The following is a 20,036-nucleotide window of genomic DNA, read 5'->3' on the forward strand; positions in this document are numbered from 1 at the left end:
TCCACCTTGGATTTAAAGCCAAGGGAGGAACGGGAGTCCAGTCACGGCAGGAGCTGCGTGCTCCTTCAGCTCTGGATGAGGGGAAGAAGGAAGACAGCAGAAGCAGGGGCGAATGGAGTACTGAGGAGTACTGAGGCTAAGCTTTCCTTGGAGGAATTCAACCTGCAATCAGCTATGTGGAGGATCCTTTTCCTGTGGGGCAGCATCCTTCTCCTGCCTAGCACGGCTGGAATGCCTGCAATGCTGTAAGAACTTCACTGCTTTGCAAATGTGCCCTGGTCTGTAAAGGGATTCTGGTGGGGGGGCAGGTGGCAATAGGACAGAAATTGTCATACATGAAATCCCTATTTGTGCTTGGTCTTTGCATATTAAGTGCTTTAATTAATTAATTTTGAGTTAAATATTTTTAAATTGAATGTTAAAATTAACCCATCAGCCCAGGTACCAAAAAAATTAAGTCCCATTAATCACTTGTACACCATAAGAGTTATCTTTCCTGTGTTTACTGTATACTTTTACAAGTGTTTTAAGATGTTGGATGTATTTTAGTACTTTTTTTAGGTGTTTTTAGTTGTACTTTGGTTCCAAGGCAGATTTCAAGACCCCAGTTCCAACAAACAGCCCAGCCCCCATAGCCATTGCCCTGTAGGCAAGCTCCATGGCAACCTGAATTTTAATGACCCTTATCTCAACTAATACCACCCCTCTGACAAGGATGAGCCATTGGTGGACAGATAATCTGTCAAAGGGAAAACACCAATCACTTTAAACCGATGGGGTGGGCTGTGGGCAGAGCAAAGGCACTATAAAATAAGGAGTAAGAGAAAGGCACGCCCCTTCTCTCCAGCCTTGAGGTGGAGTTCAGTGCTGGGAAGGTGTACTCCTATCAAGGAACTTTTAGTAATTTTTTTTTTGGCTTTTGGACCAGCCAAAAGCCAGCCTAGCACTGCAAGCCCTTTTTCTCTACCTGAGGTCTAGTGCTGTTTCAGCTAGAAGATCTAAAATCCCTGCACTCCTGGGGCATACCATCTACCGAGCCATAGGATCCCAAATTTTTATATTTTGCTAATTTTTGTAATTTTTCCATTTTTAATAAATTGTTTTAATTTTTAACTAAGAGTTGTCTCATTTCTCACAGAAATGGGACAGAATCTTAAGGTGGGGCGTGTTTTTCTAGAGGGGCATAATTTCTCATGTTCCCAAGGTTTCACTTGGTTTCCATGTGCCCTTTCTCCACATTCTCCCTTCTAACTGGCGCTTCCTTTAGTGCCTTTGATGTAGACCACGTATTTCAGCAAGGACTCAGGCGGAACAACTCTGCCAGCTTTCCGCATCAGCTTAATTCTAACCTGCCAATATCTCATGTCTCCTACTGTGTTGCAGAATATGCTTCCTTTGGGCTAAGCTTTTCTTCCCAGAGTCATAGGTCACTATTTGATAGTTTAGCCAGCAAAGCTGAGTGCCTCTACAAACTGAGCAAGCATGAGCCCAAGTATCCGATAGGGATGCTTTTGGTAGAGCAGTGTGTTCGTTCAGGCTTGGCTGGCCATCTGCGCCCACCATGCCTTTTCTCAGACCTCTGACAAGGGCAATTCCCAGCACAGCTTCTCTTCATATACTTTGTAAGGAATGCAGCTCCTGTTCCAGCAGGCACTGTTGTGATATCCTGGCTTGTGAACTTGTTCTTGCTTTTCTGAAGGCGTTTGCTTTTGCAGCCATGGCACAAGTGCAAACAGAAGCATGACTGTGCTTGAACAGTAGATGTTACAGTGAGAAATATGTCAGTGGGTTGTAGCTGGGTTCCCTCCTGCTGCATGTGGTGTGGCATGCACAAGCCTAGTTTTACAAAAGTTATCCAGTGGGAGTATTTCCTCTAGGACATATTCCAGAGGCTGACAAGCTCCCACGCAAAGGATGCGCTTTGCTGCTGCCTGCTTGCCACTTTTACCTTCAGCATGAAGCTTTGCTTTATGGAAATACCACTTGCTTCAAAAGGTTGTCTGCTGTCCTGACTGTATTCCAATTTTTTCGTAGATTCATGATCCAGCTTGGATCTTGGGACCCTTGGATGACAGGCTCAGAGATGCTCTTTATTATTTTTGTAGCTCAGAAGGCAAGGGCAAGGGATGAATTGTTAAAGGGGTGTAAGAAAATGTTCCAGAGTAAAGGATCATTAGGAGCAAGGGAGGTATGGGAGGTTCAAGCAGTGAGTTTTTAGTGCTCATCCCATCCTTTGGCACAAGTGGCAGGAGGGAGGTGTCATGAGTCAGCTCAAATAGGAAAAACAAAATGTTGTTGGTACGTGTTTTGAGATCCTCAAGGCAGCTTGGCAGCACTCAAGTGTGACAGCACCCAGAGGCTCCTGGCCAGCAGGACTTTGACTCCCTCTCGCCAGGGTGCTGAACTCCAGCTGAGAACTGCCAGCAGGTCACCTCCCTTCCTCCTGCTGTTCTCATCTTTCCAGGCCCTGCCCTCTGCTTCCGGCAAAACATGCTGCTGGCTGAGCCTGTCCAGAGGCAGTGAGTGGGAGGAGTCACTGATAAGAGTTTTGAAATGTGCTTGAATGTTGGCTTTTTGTTGGTCCTAGATGCTGCACTGCAGTAAAAGATGAAAACCACCAAACTGTGAACAGCTTTTTGGTGTTATGGACGCAGCTCAGAGTAGATGCAGAGATGGGATAGCAAAGAGGACAAGAGTGTTAGGAGCTGAAGTGAAGGTGCTCACGAGTCTCTGTGTCTGGAAGATGAAGCTGGGACAGTGTGTCCCTCACATAGGGCATTGTTTCTGAGCCCAAGAGTAGGAGGAAGACCAGCCAACACAACTGATGGGGATACATAGTGTTGTTCAGCGAAAATGCTGAAGACTCAGGAAACCTGCAGGAGAGCCAAGCTGCTGCTGATCCCTTGGGTGATGTGGGGAGGTCCCTTCACCTTATTTTCACTTTCAATTTGTAAGGCTTTATCTTTTCATATGTTCATGCATATGTTCATACAGTGCCACCTCAGTGTTAATGTCTGCAGTACCCATAGATGAGAATGGTGTCGCGTCCCACTGGTGTCATGACAGTGGAATGAAGAGACCAAAAGTCTCCTAGGAAGTACCTACAGGTCAAAAACCTGTCCTCTTAGAAAGTCAGTTTAACCTGATCTTTTTTTTCTTTCTTTCTTTTTCAATAGAAACTATGTTGTGGCAATACCATCTCAGCTCTACTACCCCTTCTCAGAGACAGCGTGTCTCCAGCTCAGCAGAGAGCAAGCAGTCCCGATCCATGTGTCGGTCACCTTGCAAAGCAGAGCTGGGAATGAGACTCTGATCACTCAGTCCATCTCTCAGCTCCCCTTCTTTCATTGCACAAGCTTCCAGGTGAGGAAGATGCTTTCAAGGGTTCTTGCTAGGGTGGATATTGCATGAGTTCTGCTCTTGCTGGTCAGGAATGCAAAGGATTGTGTCTTCCCACGAGGACATCTTAATTAGCCAGTGAATCTTCTGCTTCAGCCTGCATAGGTCTGCCAGTGTCCTGCCTGCTGTGTAGCCCCACTAATATTTTACTCTTCTAGAAAACTTACTGAAATGTTCTGTGAAGTCTTTCAGGGCAAGAAGAACTGGAGCAATGCTAAAGTAATATCATAATTGTTATTACAAAAACCTTGGGATCAGTGAATGAGATCCACCCTGAATGATGGTTGTAACTATACCTGCAGGTCCCTCCTCCTGTTGGAAACCCTGATGAAGTGGCTTTTGTTGTTATCACAGTTGTGGAAGGCAACTCAGAGTTCCAGAAGAAACAGAAAGTCCTAATCAAGCATGCAGACAAGAAGACTTTTATCCAGACAGACAAACCAGTGTACAAACCTGGACAGATTGGTATGGACAGAATGCCATGTCTTGTGAGAGAGAGTGGTCCCTCAGGCCACAAAATGTGGGGTACTCTCTAGTCCTCTGAGCAGGACTTGCTCAGGGAGGGAGATGGGCCACAGGCTTCGTCTTCCTTTTAGGCTTTGAGAGGCTTGGGAATATCTCTCTCCTATGTCAGCATGGTGCATGCCACTGTGAACAGGGGTTGTGTGTTTTCCCTGATGTGTGAGAAAAGGTTTAGAAGCCGCAGTGTTATACTCATGATTGCTCCAGTCAAAGCCATGACTCTCTGTCAGGGCCCTAAATCCCTCCCTTCCCCACAGACTTCCTCAGGTGAGGACTGCGGTCCTACAGGTCCCACCACTGCCCTAGCACAGCTCAGATCACCACAGGGTACATCTGTTTGCCCCATGCCTCTCCACACTTTCCCCTAGGATGACCTTCACTGCAGGCAAGACTGAGGGGCCCACCACAGGTCCACTGTCCAGAAAAATGCTGTTTCTCACCAGCACAGCCAGCCTTCCTGGAAAGCCCCACACTGCCTCTCCTAACACTTTTTCTCTAGCAGGCTGCCAGCTCCTAGCAGGGCTTTGGGCATAGGCCTAGGAGTGGATGGCTCTATCTGCTGCCCAAATCCTCTCAGTGAAGCACATGTGTACATCTTTCTTAGCTATCTGTTCTTGTTATTTACTATAGAGAGATTTGATCTCATTTCAGCCAGTCCTGTTTTTCTTTTGCTTTATAGTCAAGCTGCGGATTGTGACCTTGGATCAGAACTTTATTGCCAGCAGTGAAACAGTAAGTCAAGAGGGAAGACACCTGAAGTCTGGAAATGTTATGGGCTGCCTGCATGTCTTCTAGATCAGTGCTTGGCCCAGCCAGGTTATGTGTACAGCTGGTCTCAGTGTTGCTTTTGGTGCTCACAAACAGAGCTCAGCACCACCTGCAACACAGGAGCTGCTCATGATGTTGGGTTATGGGCAGTCCTGGGAATTGCTTAGAGAAGACTGATGGATGGTTGGGGGAAATAAAGAATACCAAGGAGGTGGATGGTAACTTACCTGAAAGCACCCCACCAGTAACTGTTGTTTCCTCCCCACAGCAGCGCCTGGTGGAACTGAAGGTAAAGCTCCTACTTTATTGAAAGTGGTGAATTCTTCTCACTGTGGGGAAGACACAGGTTTGGAGATGGTGGTGGGGAAATATGGATGCAGAAAGTCAGTTACCTCAGAATGACTAGGAAGAGTCCTTGGCTGCTTGCCTTTCCTTCCGCGTCCAGAAAAGTTTGGCAGAGCAGTGTCACAACACTGATCACACAGGGATCCCTGCAGTAAATGATGGGTGCCACTGAAAACCAGTAAACCTTCCTAGAGTGGGCACTGGACTTATAGTCCCTGTAGCCTATGAATTGAAGACTTGTGAAGATCCTGAAGTTTCCTTAAGGAGACTTTTATATTTAGCATACAAAACCCAAAAGTTTGACCAGTTAGTGTTGTGACTGTACAGCTAGAAACACTTCCTAAAGCAGCTTTCAGGCTGTTATTCTTAAAATCTGTTTGTCCAGTGTAATCACTGTGCTGAGGAAAGACACCTGATAGTGATGGTGGGCTTTGTAATACCCATACAGAGAAGTCACAGTCCCAACTAGCAATGGGCTGTAGTTAATGTACATGCCATACCCAGCAAGGGATCATTATGTAAACACATGGTTTGTGAGACAGCTATGCAATACTTTGTGCCAACTTATGCAAACATAGCACTCTGATCCAGCTTCACCTTCTCAAACAGCAGTGCCCACTTGTCCCACATGAAGCACCCATCAACCCACGACAAAGCCTTTATTGGGCAGTGTGGTTGTACCCAGAGTTCTGCATCCTGCCCTCCCCAGAGCCAGCAGTGGGAGAACACTTTCCTTCATGACTGGGCCTCAATGGTTCCCCTGCATGGAGTCCTGGACTCATTTCCCCAGTCTTCCCTGGGGATTCAAGATATCAGTCCCTAGAAATCACTCCCCAGTAGCTTGTGCCTTAGGCAGAGTGTCTCCACAGTGACCTGGGAGGCTGTGCCAGCTTAGGTGACAACAGAGGTCTCTAAGAAGGACCACTTTTCTGTCTTAGTGAGACAGGCAGGCAGTAAACTACGGTTTTGCAGCAGTCAGAGATGGCAATGCCACCAGAGAACAATAATATGATAGATTTACTTTGTCAGTGAGACCAGGAGGAAAGTCCTTTCCTCATTGAGCTTGGACTCACCTGAGCACTGTAGCTGTGCCATAGACCTAGGCTCTCAGGACAAGAGAATATGTGGTCAGACCACACCCTGGTATCTTGGACATCCTTCAAAAGAGTGGTTTTGCACTGGAAAATCACTGCTCTCTACTCCCCCTGTGCAGGACCCCAAAGGGAACCGAATTGCACAGTGGCTGGATGTCACACCTGTGGGAGGCATTGTGGACCTGTCCTTCACACTGGCTGCAGAAGCACCGGTTGGAGAGTACACCATCAAAATGCCTGACCTCACACGCACCTTCAGGGTAGAGGAGTATGGTAAGAGCCTCAGGAAGCTGGTGGCAGCAGAGAAAGGTGTATTTCCAGCCTCCAGGCCGCCCCTCACACAGAGCTGAGTGGGCCATGCAGCTGTGCTGGTTGTGCTATCTCCTGGGAAGTGCAAGTGCCTGCCCATAGGTGTAACCACCGACCTTCACCCAGGCCCACCGGCTTTCTCCTCCCCCATGTCCTGAGGATGGACTGAGGCAGTGTCCCACAGCTGTGTTCTGGGGAGGACACTCAAGCTGCCTACTCCCATCCTACTCTTCTGGCTGGGCTGCTGGTGTGTTCCTACCAGGCGCTGTGCTGGTAGTCACGGAACAAAAGCAGAGATTTTTTTTCTTTCTGCAAAAAAATGCTTAGGAAGGATTGGAACAAATGAACTCTTTCTATTCTCACTGAATTACATTTCTCTTGCTTTCACACAGCACTGCCCAAGTTCAGTGTTTCCATCCAGATGCCACGGGTCGTCACCATTCTAGAGGAAAACTTCCGTCTCCACGTCTGTGGCATGTGAGCTGACTTATCGTGGCAGAAGGTGCATTTTTACTGGTTTGGAAAATGCACAGCCATCAATAACTGAGCTCAGAATGGTCTCTTCCAACCTTATCCCCACCCCAAGAGCTGGTACCCTGGCATCCATTGCTAAGTAATTCTCCTGGACTCTCACCTTTGTCTGTATTCTCTCTCCCTACTTTCTCTGTGAGTCTGAAAGTGTGGCGGTGCATGTGCCCTACAGTACAGCACCTCTGCTGCATTTATTAGCAGCAGTGTTGTAGGAATCATGGCTCAGCTTGTGGCCAACACCATGTCCCCTAGCCCTGCCTGGTGGGACTAGTGTTGACCTGAAGAGAACTCGCCCACTCGCCCTCTGTCTCAATCTGATGAGGTCACTTGTATTTCTTGGCCTCCTCTGCTGCGCTGATGATCCATGGATAGGCTGCTGGGCTGTACAGCTGCAAACCACAGGCTAAAGCTGACGTTAGTCACTCTTGAGCCAATGTTTTTGTGTGTGAGTCCTCTGTGCTTCCTCTGCCAGGTACACCTATGGGAAAGCAGTCCAGGGTAGCGTGAAGGCGATGGTGTGCCGGAAGCATATCGGCTATAGCTGGAAGTCTTCCAAAGCCAAGCGCAGAATTTGTAAGGATTACACTGGCGAGGTGAGCACGGGAGACACCCACTCCTCTTGCCAAAGGGAGGAACGAGGGCAAAGAGACTCTTTTGCCTTCACGGTTGCTTAACAAACACAATTTCATATTCCCAGACAAATGAGGATGGCTGCTTTTCCACTGAAGTGAATACTAAGATTTTCCACCAGAAGAATGGTGATAATTATGATTTCAACCTGGAGGCTGAGGCTTTCCTGAAAGAAAGTGGAACAGGTAGAAAAAAACTGATTCTGTGCTTTGTGGAAAAATCTTTTATTTTACACTCATAAAATATACTTGTCTTTGGGTTTTTAGCTATAAGATCCCTTATGGATCTTTGTGTCTTTCCATCAAACCACTGGAGCTTTCAGCACTGGCTCCCATGAGGCCTAATGTTTGGAGGGCTGTGTCTTCCCTGGGAGCACCATGACAACATGAATGTTTTTAAGTATCATAACATGGGACATGTGAGTTCTCCCAGTTGCAGGATGGGCTTTACCAGTGTGCTTGCTCCTCTACAAGTTGCTGTGGACAGTCCAGCTCTGGCAGCCACTTTGTTTTGACAGAGATGGGCAAGAGCTGTTTTTTTTTGTCTTCTCATCACATTAAAAATGTGTACAGAGGTGGGCCATGCCAGGTTCTCTTGTTCTTAAACCATATTTTAGGACAGCCCATTGGAATGAGGAGTTACTCAGAGCAAGTAGGGATAACCAAGGTCCTGACTGTGTACTGTTATTAGCTCCTCATTAGTTTTATCTCCACATCCCAGATAGGGAGATAAGGTTTCCTATAAGGTTCCCTCTCTCACAAAATTCTGCAAAGCCTTCCTCACAAGAAAATGTTTTGCAGCCCCTTGCCAGAAGCAGTGACACACATTCTCTTAACAAACAACTGCAGTGATTTCAGATGGGCACACAGGACAAGACAGCAGACTGCAAACTGACAGGGGAAAGGCAAGGAAAAATGTTGCCTTCTAGTGACTGCTGTGAGGAGGGAAGAAGACAGGAAGAGGACAATTATGAGTAGGACCATCTTAAAGTGGAAAAGTGTGTTTGAGAACTGTCTGACAGAGACCTCCTGACAGACTGCTGTCATTCTCTCATGTCAGAATGTAGGAGGCCCTATAGCTGAGTGTGTGTGTGTTAAATGACTCCTGAAGTTGCATGGAGAAACTACAATCCCCTGTGAGTGATAGTCCACCCCCTAACTGAGTTCATCCAATCTTGATGCCTGCTTGGACACATGGTACTCACCTGCATCTGCCTCCTCTCTTTCCCAGGGGTGGAGTTCAACACCACCAAAAACTGCAAGGTCACTTTTGATGTCACAACTCTCCAGTTCTGGGGGACAAGCTACTACTATCAGCAAGGAGCTCCCTACTATGGAAATGTGAGTGAAAAGGAAAGAAACATGGAAAGCCCAGAAGCTGGGCCTAAGCAGGTTGTAGGCACAGAAGCACCCAGAGGTCCCCTTGTTCTGAGCTGCCCAAAGCTGCCAGCACAATCCTCTGTCCCATTCCCTCCTTTGACTTGTTTACCAAGAGGTTATCCAAAGGTGTGACTGCAGGATCTGTGGTTTTGCCAGATGAGATGGTTGCCGCATAAATGGGGAAGGGTTGGGGAAGTTAAAATTCACACTGAGAGCCCCTTTGCAGAGAGGGGGACTGGGACTCCTCCTGGGAGGTAGATTTTCAATCCTGTGGCCTCCAAATCTGACTGTTCTCTGCATCATTACAGCTGAAACTCAAAAGTGCCAATGGGACACCCCTGAAGAACAAGAAGGTGATTCTTACAGTGTCCTATGGGAGCAGGAAGCAGACCAAGACCTACCTCACAGATGACACTGGGATAGCCTCCTTTGTCTTAGAGACATCAGCATGGGACAACAGCAGTGAAGTTATACTGCAGGTTAGGAGCTGGTTACTGCAAACCAATCTGGAGCTAAGCAGGTAACTAGAATGTAAGGAGCTAAATAGGAATGTCACAGAGAGGGAATTGACAGAGAAAATTTGCCTCTGCTTTCCCATGAACAAAGAAGACTCTCTTGTCTGATTGTAGTGCTATGTTTCTAATGCCTGTCCTGTCTAACTTGGAGGTCAGAGCACTTTGAGGCAAGCCCTGTCTCTGATATTACCAGAGGTATCTTGGATGATGGATTTTGACCTTGCTGTAAGTTCAAAAGATGTTAATGTTATACTCTAAGTACAGATAGGTCATATGTCAAAGTTGAGTAAGGCTACTGATCTTCAGTTGTCCCCTGCCACCTCTACGCTATGGATCAGGGAAAGTGCTGAAAGAAATACAGAACAGCATTGATGAGTGAAATACATTATCAGGGCAGATCCATGCTAATACTTTATCCATATATTCCATACAGAAGCAGAGTTGAATGGTTTGATCCAGGGGCTAATAAACCACTCTACACAGTCTAATGACCTGGCTTGCTCCCAGGGTAGCAGCAGCATTGCAGAATTTCAGACTTCAGCCAAAGCCCTCGTAGTATACAGCTCCCTGCTCCTGTTTAGACACCAGTTATCCCAGAGGGTGGTACAGCAGGCAGTGCCAAGCTCCACAGAAAGAGACTGAACTTGGCATAGGTGGAAATAGACACTTTACCCTGAGATAGTTCAGAGCCCACTGCTCAGTCAGTCTTGGTTTTGGCATAGGGAGAGCTGCAAGAAATCCTCAGGCATTTTTTTCTGTGCCACAGGCAACGTCCCAGCCGGAGGACTCGAGCGGTCGAAACATGAAGGTGTCTTACGGCACTGCATCGCTCCCACTGAAGGCCTTCTACTCCTCCAGCCGCAGCTCTGTGAGGATCCAGCCAGTGCAGGCAGTGCCAGCCTGTGGGGATGTGCAGCAGGTCACCGTGCACTACCACGTACTCGCCACTGAGCTGGCCCACGGGGCTGCCAGAGCACGCTTCTACCACCTGGTGAGTGCAGGGCAGAGCCAGCGAGGTCAGCTCTGCGCCGGGTCTGTGTCAGTACAACGCCCTTTGCTGGCCCACAAACGTGGAGCAGAAGCACTCTCAGCTCTTTGTTCTGTTCATTACCCTGTAGGTTATGGCCAGAGGGTCCCTTGTGCATCATGGCCAAACAACAGTGCTTCTTGATCCACCATCAGGTAAGAGCATCTAACTACCAGGGACAAATTAAGCACCCAACAAGAAAGTCCTTCCAGCCTAGATGGAGAATGAGAGAAAAGAGATCTGAGACCAACAGAAAACCACAGAGCTGGCACAAAAACCCTATAGGAGATATGCTATCTTTTTTCTGTCTCTTAATTTCCTTTGTTTTTTTCCCTCCTGATCAAATGATGAAACTGTCAGAGTTTATCTGCCAAGCAGGAAATTATCAGAGACCTCCAAGGTAACTTACGTAATCTTTCTTTCTGGGCTCAAGCAGAAAGTCATTTCTCTTCCAAGTGCTCACTTTTGCCAAGACCCATTATGAGGTCAAGTCAACTGCTATAAAATGGCACTAACATACATCCTGGTCTAGCTGTGGCCTCCCCAGAAGCAAGGCAGAATAGTTTTATCCAAGAAACTGTACAGAAGTATTACAGAGGAAGAGCACGTTCCTGCTGTAATCCTTGGATTGCAGACTTCCTCACATCTTCCTATATTTCTTCAATTTTTCCTTCTTCCTTCAGGTCAGTACAGTGGGGCTTTCAATATCACTCTGCCCATTGACCGCATTTCATCCATGGCTACCCTCTTTGTTTACATTGCCTTCCCTGAGGGACAAGTGGCAGCTGACACCTTTCGCCTGAAAGTCTCCAGCTGCTTCAGGAACCATGTAAGCAGAGCACAAAACATAAAGGGGCAGGTTGGCTGGAGGGTGGCTAATTATCTGCAAACTGGCAATAGATATCCAGCAGAATCCAATAACCACAGTTTCCCCTTTCCTTCATCTGTCAGTGCCTTCAGTTCCTCTTTCTTCTGCTGTTGCAGGTGAAGCTTGGCTTCTCAGACGCAGTGGCTCTCCCAGGATCGACTGTCCATCTCCATTTGCAGGCTGCTCCAGGCTCCTTGTGCAGCATCCGTGCAGTAGATGAAAGTGTCCTGCTTCTAAGACCAGAGGCTGAGCTGTCCAGGGATAGTGTGAGTCATTTCAGTGCTGACCCTTGCTGGTTAATAAGGCATGGTGGATATACCAACATGTACTCAAATGGGGACACAGCACAGCTTAATGAGAAAAAATGAAGGCCAACATCAAACGCCAGCCAAAATTTCCGGTGTCTACAGAGGGATCTAATAGAATAACCCACTGTCATCCCCAGCTACAGCCCAAAATCACATCCTTGTTAAACTTAGTGTGCTTTGCCACAGTGACAAGCAGAAGGCAAGAGACATCCATCTCCTGAACTGATTCATGATAGTGCTCTAAAAAAAGTCATGTTAAAAAAAATGCCGAACGTGGGATAGGCTCCATGACTTTGTTCCAGCTCACGTGAACCAGACAGTCCTTCCATTCACAGAGTGGACTCTAAGTGGTGTATTGGCAGTGGAAGGGTCCCATTTCTCCTCTAGACCTGAGTCTATGGACATCTGAATTGCTTCTTGAGACTGTCTTGGTGGATCCAGGATGTGCCTTCACTGAGACAAGGAGCTGTCCAATGACTCATGCAGGGAAAGTGTCCTTAGTGTGTGTATTGAGTTCACAGGTACAGTTATTAAGCTAGAAATGCCACAGCTATGCAGCCATACCCCAGAGTGGCTCATGTTCTTCTCTGGTGCTACACATCCAAAATTTGGAGAGGCTCTCCATAAAACTCAAAACCCCTTGGGGCTGGGTTTTTGTGACAGGCAGGATCCAAGCTCGGCCTCTGAGGTCATAGGAAACCTCTGGATAGAAATTAAAATCTCTCCACCTCTTATACTGACCTGTACTGTTTTCATTCTTTGCCTACAGGTGTATAATATGTTCAGCTATGCTCAGGAGCAGCTCAGCACCCTCACAGATGTCTACAGTGACTACTGCACTATCCACAAGGGCCCAGGAATCATTGATGCCTCTCAAACCACCCTTTCACCAGGAGCAAAGTCACCATTCACGTCCAACGAATACTCTTACGCAGTGTCCCAGCCAGATGTTTATGAACTTCTGAAGGTAAATCTAATTTCCAGAAAGCCTGAAATACCAGAGCCGAGCCCTTTTATATCCCAGGTTAGCACTGGGTAGCTTCACAGGTTGTCTTTCCTATAAACTTCACGATCTGAATTTGCCAAACTTCTGAACTAAGAGGTCAATGACACTCTATGCTCCCAGCATGATAAATTCCCATTGATCAGGGAGATTGCTAGAACCCAGCTCCCCATTAGTCCCTTTTAGACTTTCTAGGGATTGGAAGCAGAGTGGATTATCAGCCTGTGTCAGAGAAGATTGGAGGTTGGAAAAGCAAAGCACCTGTGAGAAAAGGGGGACCTAGGGAAAGGAGGGAAAGAATAGTAGAAAGGAATGGCAGTGAAGGATGAGAAAAGTCTGGGTCAGGGTGGGCATCAAACTGTGGTGCCAAAATAATGACTTTGTGTGCAGGCATGCACATGCAAGTGGTCACCTCCACAATCCTTTGGCACGAGGACCAGGCTCTGGGAGCAAGACAGTTCTGCATTCTCTCCCTGTATAAATTTGCAGGTTGTGCTGAGGTGCAACAACACCCGTGGCTGATTGGCAGGAGAAGAAACAGACACACCACCCCCTCCACAAAATATACCTTCATTTCTTTCCCTTCTTTCCTCCAGAATGCAGGTCTAACATTTTTGACCAGCCTTAAAATCAAGTCTCCAATTGAGTGCCACACCCAGACCACTTCTGACTACATGTGTACATCTCGATTTTTCCTGTTTCTTTGGAGATCATGGGTAACATATAGGCTGCACATGAGCAGCTGAACATGCAGTGTACTTAGGAGCTGGGGATGGCTTACAGACATGAGTGGGAGGTTGCACAGATGTGCTCCACAGGGAGAGGGGAGAGGCCCTGGCATGTGTGTGTGTCCAGTGCACTGGAGGGGCAGAGGGGTGGCTGCAGGGAAACAACCTGCTTGGAAGCTTCAGGTGGTGAGCAAGAATATGGTTAAGGGGGGAAATGGGGCATCTGTCTCAGAAAAGAAAATCTGTTTGTAAGACTAGGAAAGGTCTTTCTGGAAACCAGAGAGTGAGCCAAGATTGGCATTGGGCAGTATCTAGGCTTTCCTGTAGGGAGTGAGAGCAAAACCATGAGCAGGTAAAATGTCTCATGGGGGAGAACACACATGCTGGAATCCTCCTGGTCTCCTGGGTTGTCTTGTGGAAGACAATACTGAAGTAGGTTGAGGGTGTCTTGGAGAGGATTTTGGGGCGGGAGTGGGAGGGATGGAGAACTGGGCTTTTCCTGGCTGAACTCCTTCCTGGTTTCACAGTTGCTCTGCTTTGAATGAATGCTTGTATTCCCAGTAGCTTATGCCGACCTGGAAGTCTCAGAGGACTTGTACCTAGAACTAGATGATGCTGTTGAAGCTGCTGAGGCTGAGCACACTGAGCTGGGCAGAGAGTCAGCGCCAGCACGTACCTGGTTCCCAGAGACATTCATCTGGACTCTGGTTCCCATCAAGTGAGTAATCATGGGCTGTGGCTCCACAGGCATACTGACTTTCTACCAGACACAGCAGAGGGAATGGGCAGGAGCAGAGACAGGGCATTATTGCCTTCTGTGCATGAAAGAAAAGAGGGAGCTATGGAGAAGTGGATAAGGACAACGGAGTTTTGGTACAGTTCCTGTCTCTGCTTGAGATTTTCCAAATGCTTCTAGGAATTTAGCATCACAGACTCTTGCAGGATGTGAGAGGCCTCCACAGATCCATAGCTCAGCATTCTACACAAGGCAGGTCCGGTTAGATCAAGTTGTAGACAAGCACTCTGTATCCCCAAGGATGGAGATTCCTCAAACTGTGTTTCAGTGTTTGACCATCCTCGTGGTATTTTCTTAGGTCAGGTCAGAATCTCCCATGTTCCTACTGTATGTTACCTTTTATCCTATCAATATGCACCTCAGAAGAGACATGTTCCATTGTCCCCACACCTTCCCAATAGGAAATATCACACTATGCTCCATGGCACAGACTGGGTGTATAACGCAGACCCCTGTGAGCCCTGTGTGCTCACACAAAAGAAAAATTTCAGGTGCAACACTGCTCAGAAGCAAATTTTGGGTTGTGTTTTCCTCTCAGTTATTCCTTGTCCACCTATTTGCTATCCTTCCCATACCTTTGTCCTACTGGCCAGGAATCCCCACACCTTCACACGCACTTCTATTTCATAGTCTGAATTTCTGCATTTTTCTTCCCAAGAGAAATCTTTCCAGGGTGGGAAAGATTCTACTTTGTTTTCTCCTCAGTGATTCAGGGGCTGCTGAGCTAGCTGTCACAGTACCTGACAGTATCACAGACTGGAGAGCCATGACCTTCTGCATCTCAGAGAGCCATGGGTTGGGAATCTCAGAGCCCACCAGCCTGCGGAGCTTCAAGCCCTTCTTCGTGGAACCCACTTTGCCCTACTCTGTTTTCCGTGGAGAGTCATTTCCCCTGAAAGTCAAAGTCTTCAGCTACCTGAAGCAGTGCATGGCGGTGAGTGACTCCCTCCAGGATGGTTTGGAGAAGAGGAATGTGTGGAAACTACTTTACTAATAGAGCTCCAAACGAAGGGGCTGCCTTCTTAGGTGTTGGGAAAGACACCAAAGAAGCTGTTCCATTTAATTCCACACAGAGCCGTCACTGGCCAGTTTACTCCTCCCCAGAAGCCAAACCTTACATGATTGCATGTCCATGGGACACTGCTGGTGTCCCACAGATACTGCAAGAGGCCATCATCATACTCACCCCTGGCTTCTGGGATTGACTGTTTGAATCAAGGACCTGAATGGAAAAACGCAGCAGCAGCAGCTCTGTAACCTGAACCCCCTTTTGTTTCACCTCTAGCTCCAGCTTAGCCTAATGGACTCCAGGGATTTTGAATTTCTGCATGAAAATGTCAGGTTCACTCTTTGCCTGTGCCCTGATTCAGCAAAAACATTTTCCTGGGATGTGAAGGCTACAAAATTAGGTAAGGGGTCAAGGGAGGAGCAGGAGTGGGAGGCACTGGCAGAGCTACTTGAGGAAGATAGAGCTGGGCTGGAAGGGAGATGGCCTACTCTGCAAAACACGAGTGAGCAGCCCTAGGCTGAGCAAACTCAAACGTAGGCATAGATGTGCCAACTGGCCCCTTGATGCTTTGTTTTTTAGGGAAGGTGAATTTCACTGTCACTGCTGAGGTGATGGAGCAGGAAGATGTTTGTACGGAGCGTACAGCTGTTGTGCCGGAGTCCGGAGGGAAGGACACAGTGGTTAAACACCTGCTGGTGAAGGTCAGGCTGCACTGCAGGGTTCTGCTGAGGTTGGAGCTGGGTCAGGCTCAAAACTGGGTGGCTCTGGAAAGGAAGAATCAGCTGGGAAGGTGGGCACATTTCTCAGCGAGGCTGGTCAAGGAGTGATTCTAAGGGTAGATTAGACTGGAGCATGATCTCCTCCACTGGATGGGACAGAAATGTCAGAACTGCTTGCTGTCAGGGCAATGGGGTCAAAAGCCATCTAGCAGCTTAGAAACTTGCTTCCCAGTAGAACTTCACTGTTGGCACAGATATCTCTGCTGTCTGTGTGAAGCCCTTTGCCATGGCCCACGAGGATGGGAAAGGTGCTTGCAGGAAGGTGGGGTGCTGCACAGCTGCTCTCTGATTTTACTGCTCTCCCTTCTGAGCTGACCAGCCTTTTCCCCACCAGGCAGAGGGGCAGCTGGAGGAAAAGACCCACACCTCCCTCCTGTGCTCTGAAGGTAGGTGCAGAGACTCCAGATCCTGTCGTACTACCGGGGCTGTGCTTGTGCACAGAACAAGGAGATCAGATGGAAGCAGTGTGGTGTCCAGACAACTCTAGGACTATATGGAGGAGTGTAGGGAGCAGAAAGTCAGGGATTTTGGAGCTTTTATGGGTAGGTAAAGCCATTCAGCCCTACCCAGTACTAAAAGCTCCTAGCAACATCAAGCCACAGTCTAACCACATCACAGACCCTCATCAATGGGTGGCTAGATCTCCATGTCATCCTCTCTTCTGAATGCTGATTCCACCCACTGATGAGGTGATCCCAGCCTTGTTTATACCACCTCCTGGCCTGTGACTCTGCCATCTCCCTTATGCCTGTTGTTCTGATGTTTTTGCCATTTGCAGGAACTTCAGCTTCAGAGACAATCTCTTTCACTATGCCAGAGAACATCGTCCTTGGGTCAGAGAGAGCCCACATCTCTTTCTTAGGTGAGTTTTTAGAAGAGTCTTGGGAAGTAATACTTTTCCCTGCAGGACACATCTCTTCTGGTGCCACTGTGTCTTCTTTAGCAAACAGAGTAATAAGAGGGAATAGGTACAGCAATACTGTCTTCCAGAGCCGTATCCCATCTCTCCTATACAAGTGGCACTGGATGGATGTAAAATTTCACCAAGCCAAGGGAAAGACAGCCAAGTACCATATCACTGTTCCTAGAGTCTGTAGACATCATGTGAGCAGTGGTGAACTGAGATCAGTCTTAGGAGGTTATCCGGAGAATCTCTGAGACCAGAATTGTTTTACATGGAAGAATATGTATGGCTCCCAAAGCCGTGGTTCTGTCTTACAGGTGACATTATGGGAACAGCACTGGACAACATAGATGAGCTTCTCCAGATGTCCAGTGGCTGTGGTGAGCAGAACATGGTTCATTTTGCCCCAAATGTCTTCATCACACGATACCTTGAAGAAACAGGACAGCTGACTCCAGAAATCAAACAGAAGGCAATTGGCTATCTGGAAAGCGGTGAGTGGATTTCTACTCGTTAAGCTGGTGATGTCCACGACAGTACTTGTGTGGTAGGAGCCTCAGCAGAGGCCTGGTACTGAGCAGGATTTGTGCAGCATCACTTGCCTGACACCATGGTGATTACAGCAGTGTAACTCAGGCTATTGTGTGTTAGCAGAACAAGTGGTACATGGCACCCCTCTGCTACATTCCTCAGAGATAATTCTCTCTGTAATGATCAGCAGGATTGGTGGGGCAGGTTGGCACCTGGAGAACATGACAGGCACACAGTATCTTCACTACCCCTAGCCTCTTCCCGCAGGATATCAGCGACAGCTCCTGTACAAGCACATGGATGGCTCATACAGTGCCTTTGGGGGAGGAAGTGAGGAAGGAAACACTTGGTAAGCAGCAATATCCAGACATGATTGGGGAACAACAGTGTGACTTGGTCAGGCTTGAGCTGGCTTGGATTTTGGTCTGGGCAAACTGAGGCGGTCTGAAGCTGTGGAGTTTTGAGCAGAAATTACTCCTGAGACCTTTTGGAAAGTGTCGTGGTTTAAGCCCAGGTGGAAATTAAGCACCACACAGCTGCTTGCTCAACACCATTCTCATTCCAAATCCAAAACATGGCACTGGAACAGCTACTGGGAAGAAATTAACTCCACCCTAGCTGAAACCAGAGCAATATCCACCTCTTTTTCCATAACATTTGTCATGCCAGGTTTCACACTCCCCAATATGCCATCACTTTCCCTATTTATCTGTTTTGATATATATACACAATCTTCCTCGTAGTCTATGAACACCTCTGTAAAATGTGACAATGAACTAACTTGAAGTACCCCTGTTGGATTGTTTGTGCTTGAGCACCCCAAACAAGATTGATTCTGAAAACTCAGCAGCAAAAGCACCTTCTTTACAGGTTTTTCAGAATGCTTTATGCCCAAACAGGGTTGGGAATGGGTCTGAGTGATCTCACTAAATGTCAACCCTCCAGGGCAACAAAGCATCCTGTTGAAATTAGCAGAGCTCTGAGGGGCTGGAGAATTGAATTTTTTCTCTCTTGCTGCAGAAGACTCTGAGCTCAAGCTTCATGAGCATCTAACTCATGTGCATTGCTTCCAGTTCTCCATCTGCACAGGGGCTTTGGCCTGCTGGTATTTCTACATGGATGATGTAGGAGAAGACACAGAGACTCCTGTCTCCTCTGGGAAATGTGCGTCAAGCGGCAGTTCAGTTATATTTCCTTCTTCCTTGGCTCTAGGCTTACTGCTCTTGTCCTGAAGACCTTCAGCCAAGCCCAGCACTTCATCCACATAGATAAACAAAATATAAAGGATGCTGCCAGTGCCTTGATTAAAAGTCAGACTCCATCTGGCTGCTTCAAGAGTGTGGGGAAGCTCTTCAACAATGGTCTGATGGTATGACATGTCCTGGTGGTTCATTAGGTACCTCAGAGCTCTGTCGCTTTCTGGTCCAGCTTGGGTGCCAAGAACAAATGAACTCTGCTGCAGGAGGAAGGCTCTGAAGTGCCTTGGTAACACTCAGGGTTGCCTAGTCATGGTGGCACTTTTACAAGTTATGAATGATGAAGGTTTGCATTTGACAATGTGCACGTAGGAACTGAAGCAGTGCCTGCCCTACCTCCATCTCAAAAGCTAACACATGCCACCTTGCAGTGGGGTTGTGGGAGCATCACTTTCCTCTGGCATTGAAATCCACTACTGAAAATCTTACATTTGGGAGGGGAAAGGGGAATGTGCTCAGCAGAGGGAAGCAATCAGCTACCCAGAGGAGATTGGGAAACCCCAGCAGAGAAGTGCTCTGGTAAGCAGGACCTTTAAAAGTGGATACCAGTCCTGTCACTTCCTTAGGAGAAGGAATAGGACCAGCACTGTTGCCTGTGCTGGCTTTTGCTAGGGGAGCAGAAGGCACTGGAAGATTTTCCTCTCTCCCTTCTCACAGCAGCCCTCTTCTGTGTTTTGTGGTGGCTGCAGGGTGCAGTGGAGGAAGGCCTGGGGCTGAGCTCTGTGATCGTGACAGCTCTCATACACTCAGGGATGCCTCACTCCGTGAGTATTGGCAGCAGGAGCGGGCTGTGTGCGCAGCCTCTCACAGACAGTGCCTCCTGGGCTCTGCCTTTGTGCACGTGGGGGTTGTTATCCATCGTGTCCCTTGGTGTGCTGTCCCTGTTCCCACCCTCCCCTGCACATGTGAAATCTGCATTCCCCTTCCCAAACACCCTGCCCGTAACATGTGTGCTTTCAATTTTATCCTAGGACCCAGTTGTGGAGAAAGCTCTGAAATGTATAAGGGACCTGGTCAATGCTGATACTGGCAGTCCCAACCTCTACAGCCTGGCACTGGCTGCAAATGCCTTTGCAGTGGCAGGTGACAAGGCACTCAGGCAGAAAATTCTCAAAAGATTGGATAAGGCTGCCATAATATCAGGTACCAAAGACTCTGGGGCAGGAGGGAGGGCCACGGCAGAACTTTGTGGAAATCCCTGCGTTGAACAACCATGGGAATGGAGGGCAGGAGTTGGGGGGTACTGCCAGAGCTTTGTGGGGAGTCCAAGGCTCGGCTGTCCAAGCCTCAGTTTGCCAAGGTGTCCCAGGTTTTATCCACACTATGAGACTGTCT

At 47.9% G+C, this 20,036-nt stretch overlaps 1 protein-coding gene across 3 annotated transcripts in view; it reads left to right on the forward strand.

The window, feature by feature from the left end:
• The window catches only part of LOC138111427 (alpha-2-macroglobulin-like protein 1), a 25,888-nt gene continuing 5,852 nt past the window's right edge, over nt 1–20,036 (forward strand). Inside the window, exons 1-28 of one of the 3 annotated variants that reach the window (XM_069017192.1) lie at nt 1–245; nt 3,177–3,363; nt 3,702–3,864; nt 4,601–4,653; nt 4,958–4,978; nt 6,248–6,401; nt 6,830–6,914; nt 7,441–7,561; nt 7,666–7,783; nt 8,829–8,938; nt 9,286–9,456; nt 10,259–10,483; nt 10,611–10,674; nt 11,203–11,348; nt 11,504–11,653; nt 12,465–12,662; nt 13,295–13,376; nt 13,988–14,144; nt 14,928–15,156; nt 15,508–15,631; nt 15,811–15,932; nt 16,345–16,396; nt 16,789–16,872; nt 17,232–17,408; nt 17,713–17,794; nt 18,658–18,814; nt 19,391–19,465; nt 19,673–19,844. In XM_069017192.1, coding sequence (XP_068873293.1) covers nt 76–245; nt 3,177–3,363; nt 3,702–3,864; nt 4,601–4,653; nt 4,958–4,978; nt 6,248–6,401; nt 6,830–6,914; nt 7,441–7,561; nt 7,666–7,783; nt 8,829–8,938; nt 9,286–9,456; nt 10,259–10,483; nt 10,611–10,674; nt 11,203–11,348; nt 11,504–11,653; nt 12,465–12,662; nt 13,295–13,376; nt 13,988–14,144; nt 14,928–15,156; nt 15,508–15,631; nt 15,811–15,932; nt 16,345–16,396; nt 16,789–16,872; nt 17,232–17,408; nt 17,713–17,794; nt 18,658–18,814; nt 19,391–19,465; nt 19,673–19,844 — 3,649 coding nt within the window. In that variant the 5' untranslated portion in view covers nt 1–75. The remainder of the gene's footprint in view (nt 246–3,176; nt 3,364–3,701; nt 3,865–4,600; nt 4,654–4,957; nt 4,979–6,247; nt 6,402–6,829; nt 6,915–7,440; nt 7,562–7,665; nt 7,784–8,828; nt 8,939–9,285; nt 9,457–10,258; nt 10,484–10,610; nt 10,675–11,202; nt 11,349–11,503; nt 11,654–12,464; nt 12,663–13,294; nt 13,377–13,987; nt 14,145–14,927; nt 15,157–15,507; nt 15,632–15,810; nt 15,933–16,344; nt 16,397–16,788; nt 16,873–17,231; nt 17,409–17,712; nt 17,795–18,657; nt 18,815–19,390; nt 19,466–19,672; nt 19,845–20,036) is intronic. The other 2 variants (XM_069017201.1, XM_069017210.1) reach the window with 2 other exon arrangements.

The sequence above is a fragment of the Aphelocoma coerulescens genome, chromosome 1 (genome assembly GCF_041296385.1).
Source record: "Aphelocoma coerulescens isolate FSJ_1873_10779 chromosome 1, UR_Acoe_1.0, whole genome shotgun sequence".
NCBI classification, from domain to species: Eukaryota; Metazoa; Chordata; class Aves; order Passeriformes; family Corvidae; genus Aphelocoma; species Aphelocoma coerulescens.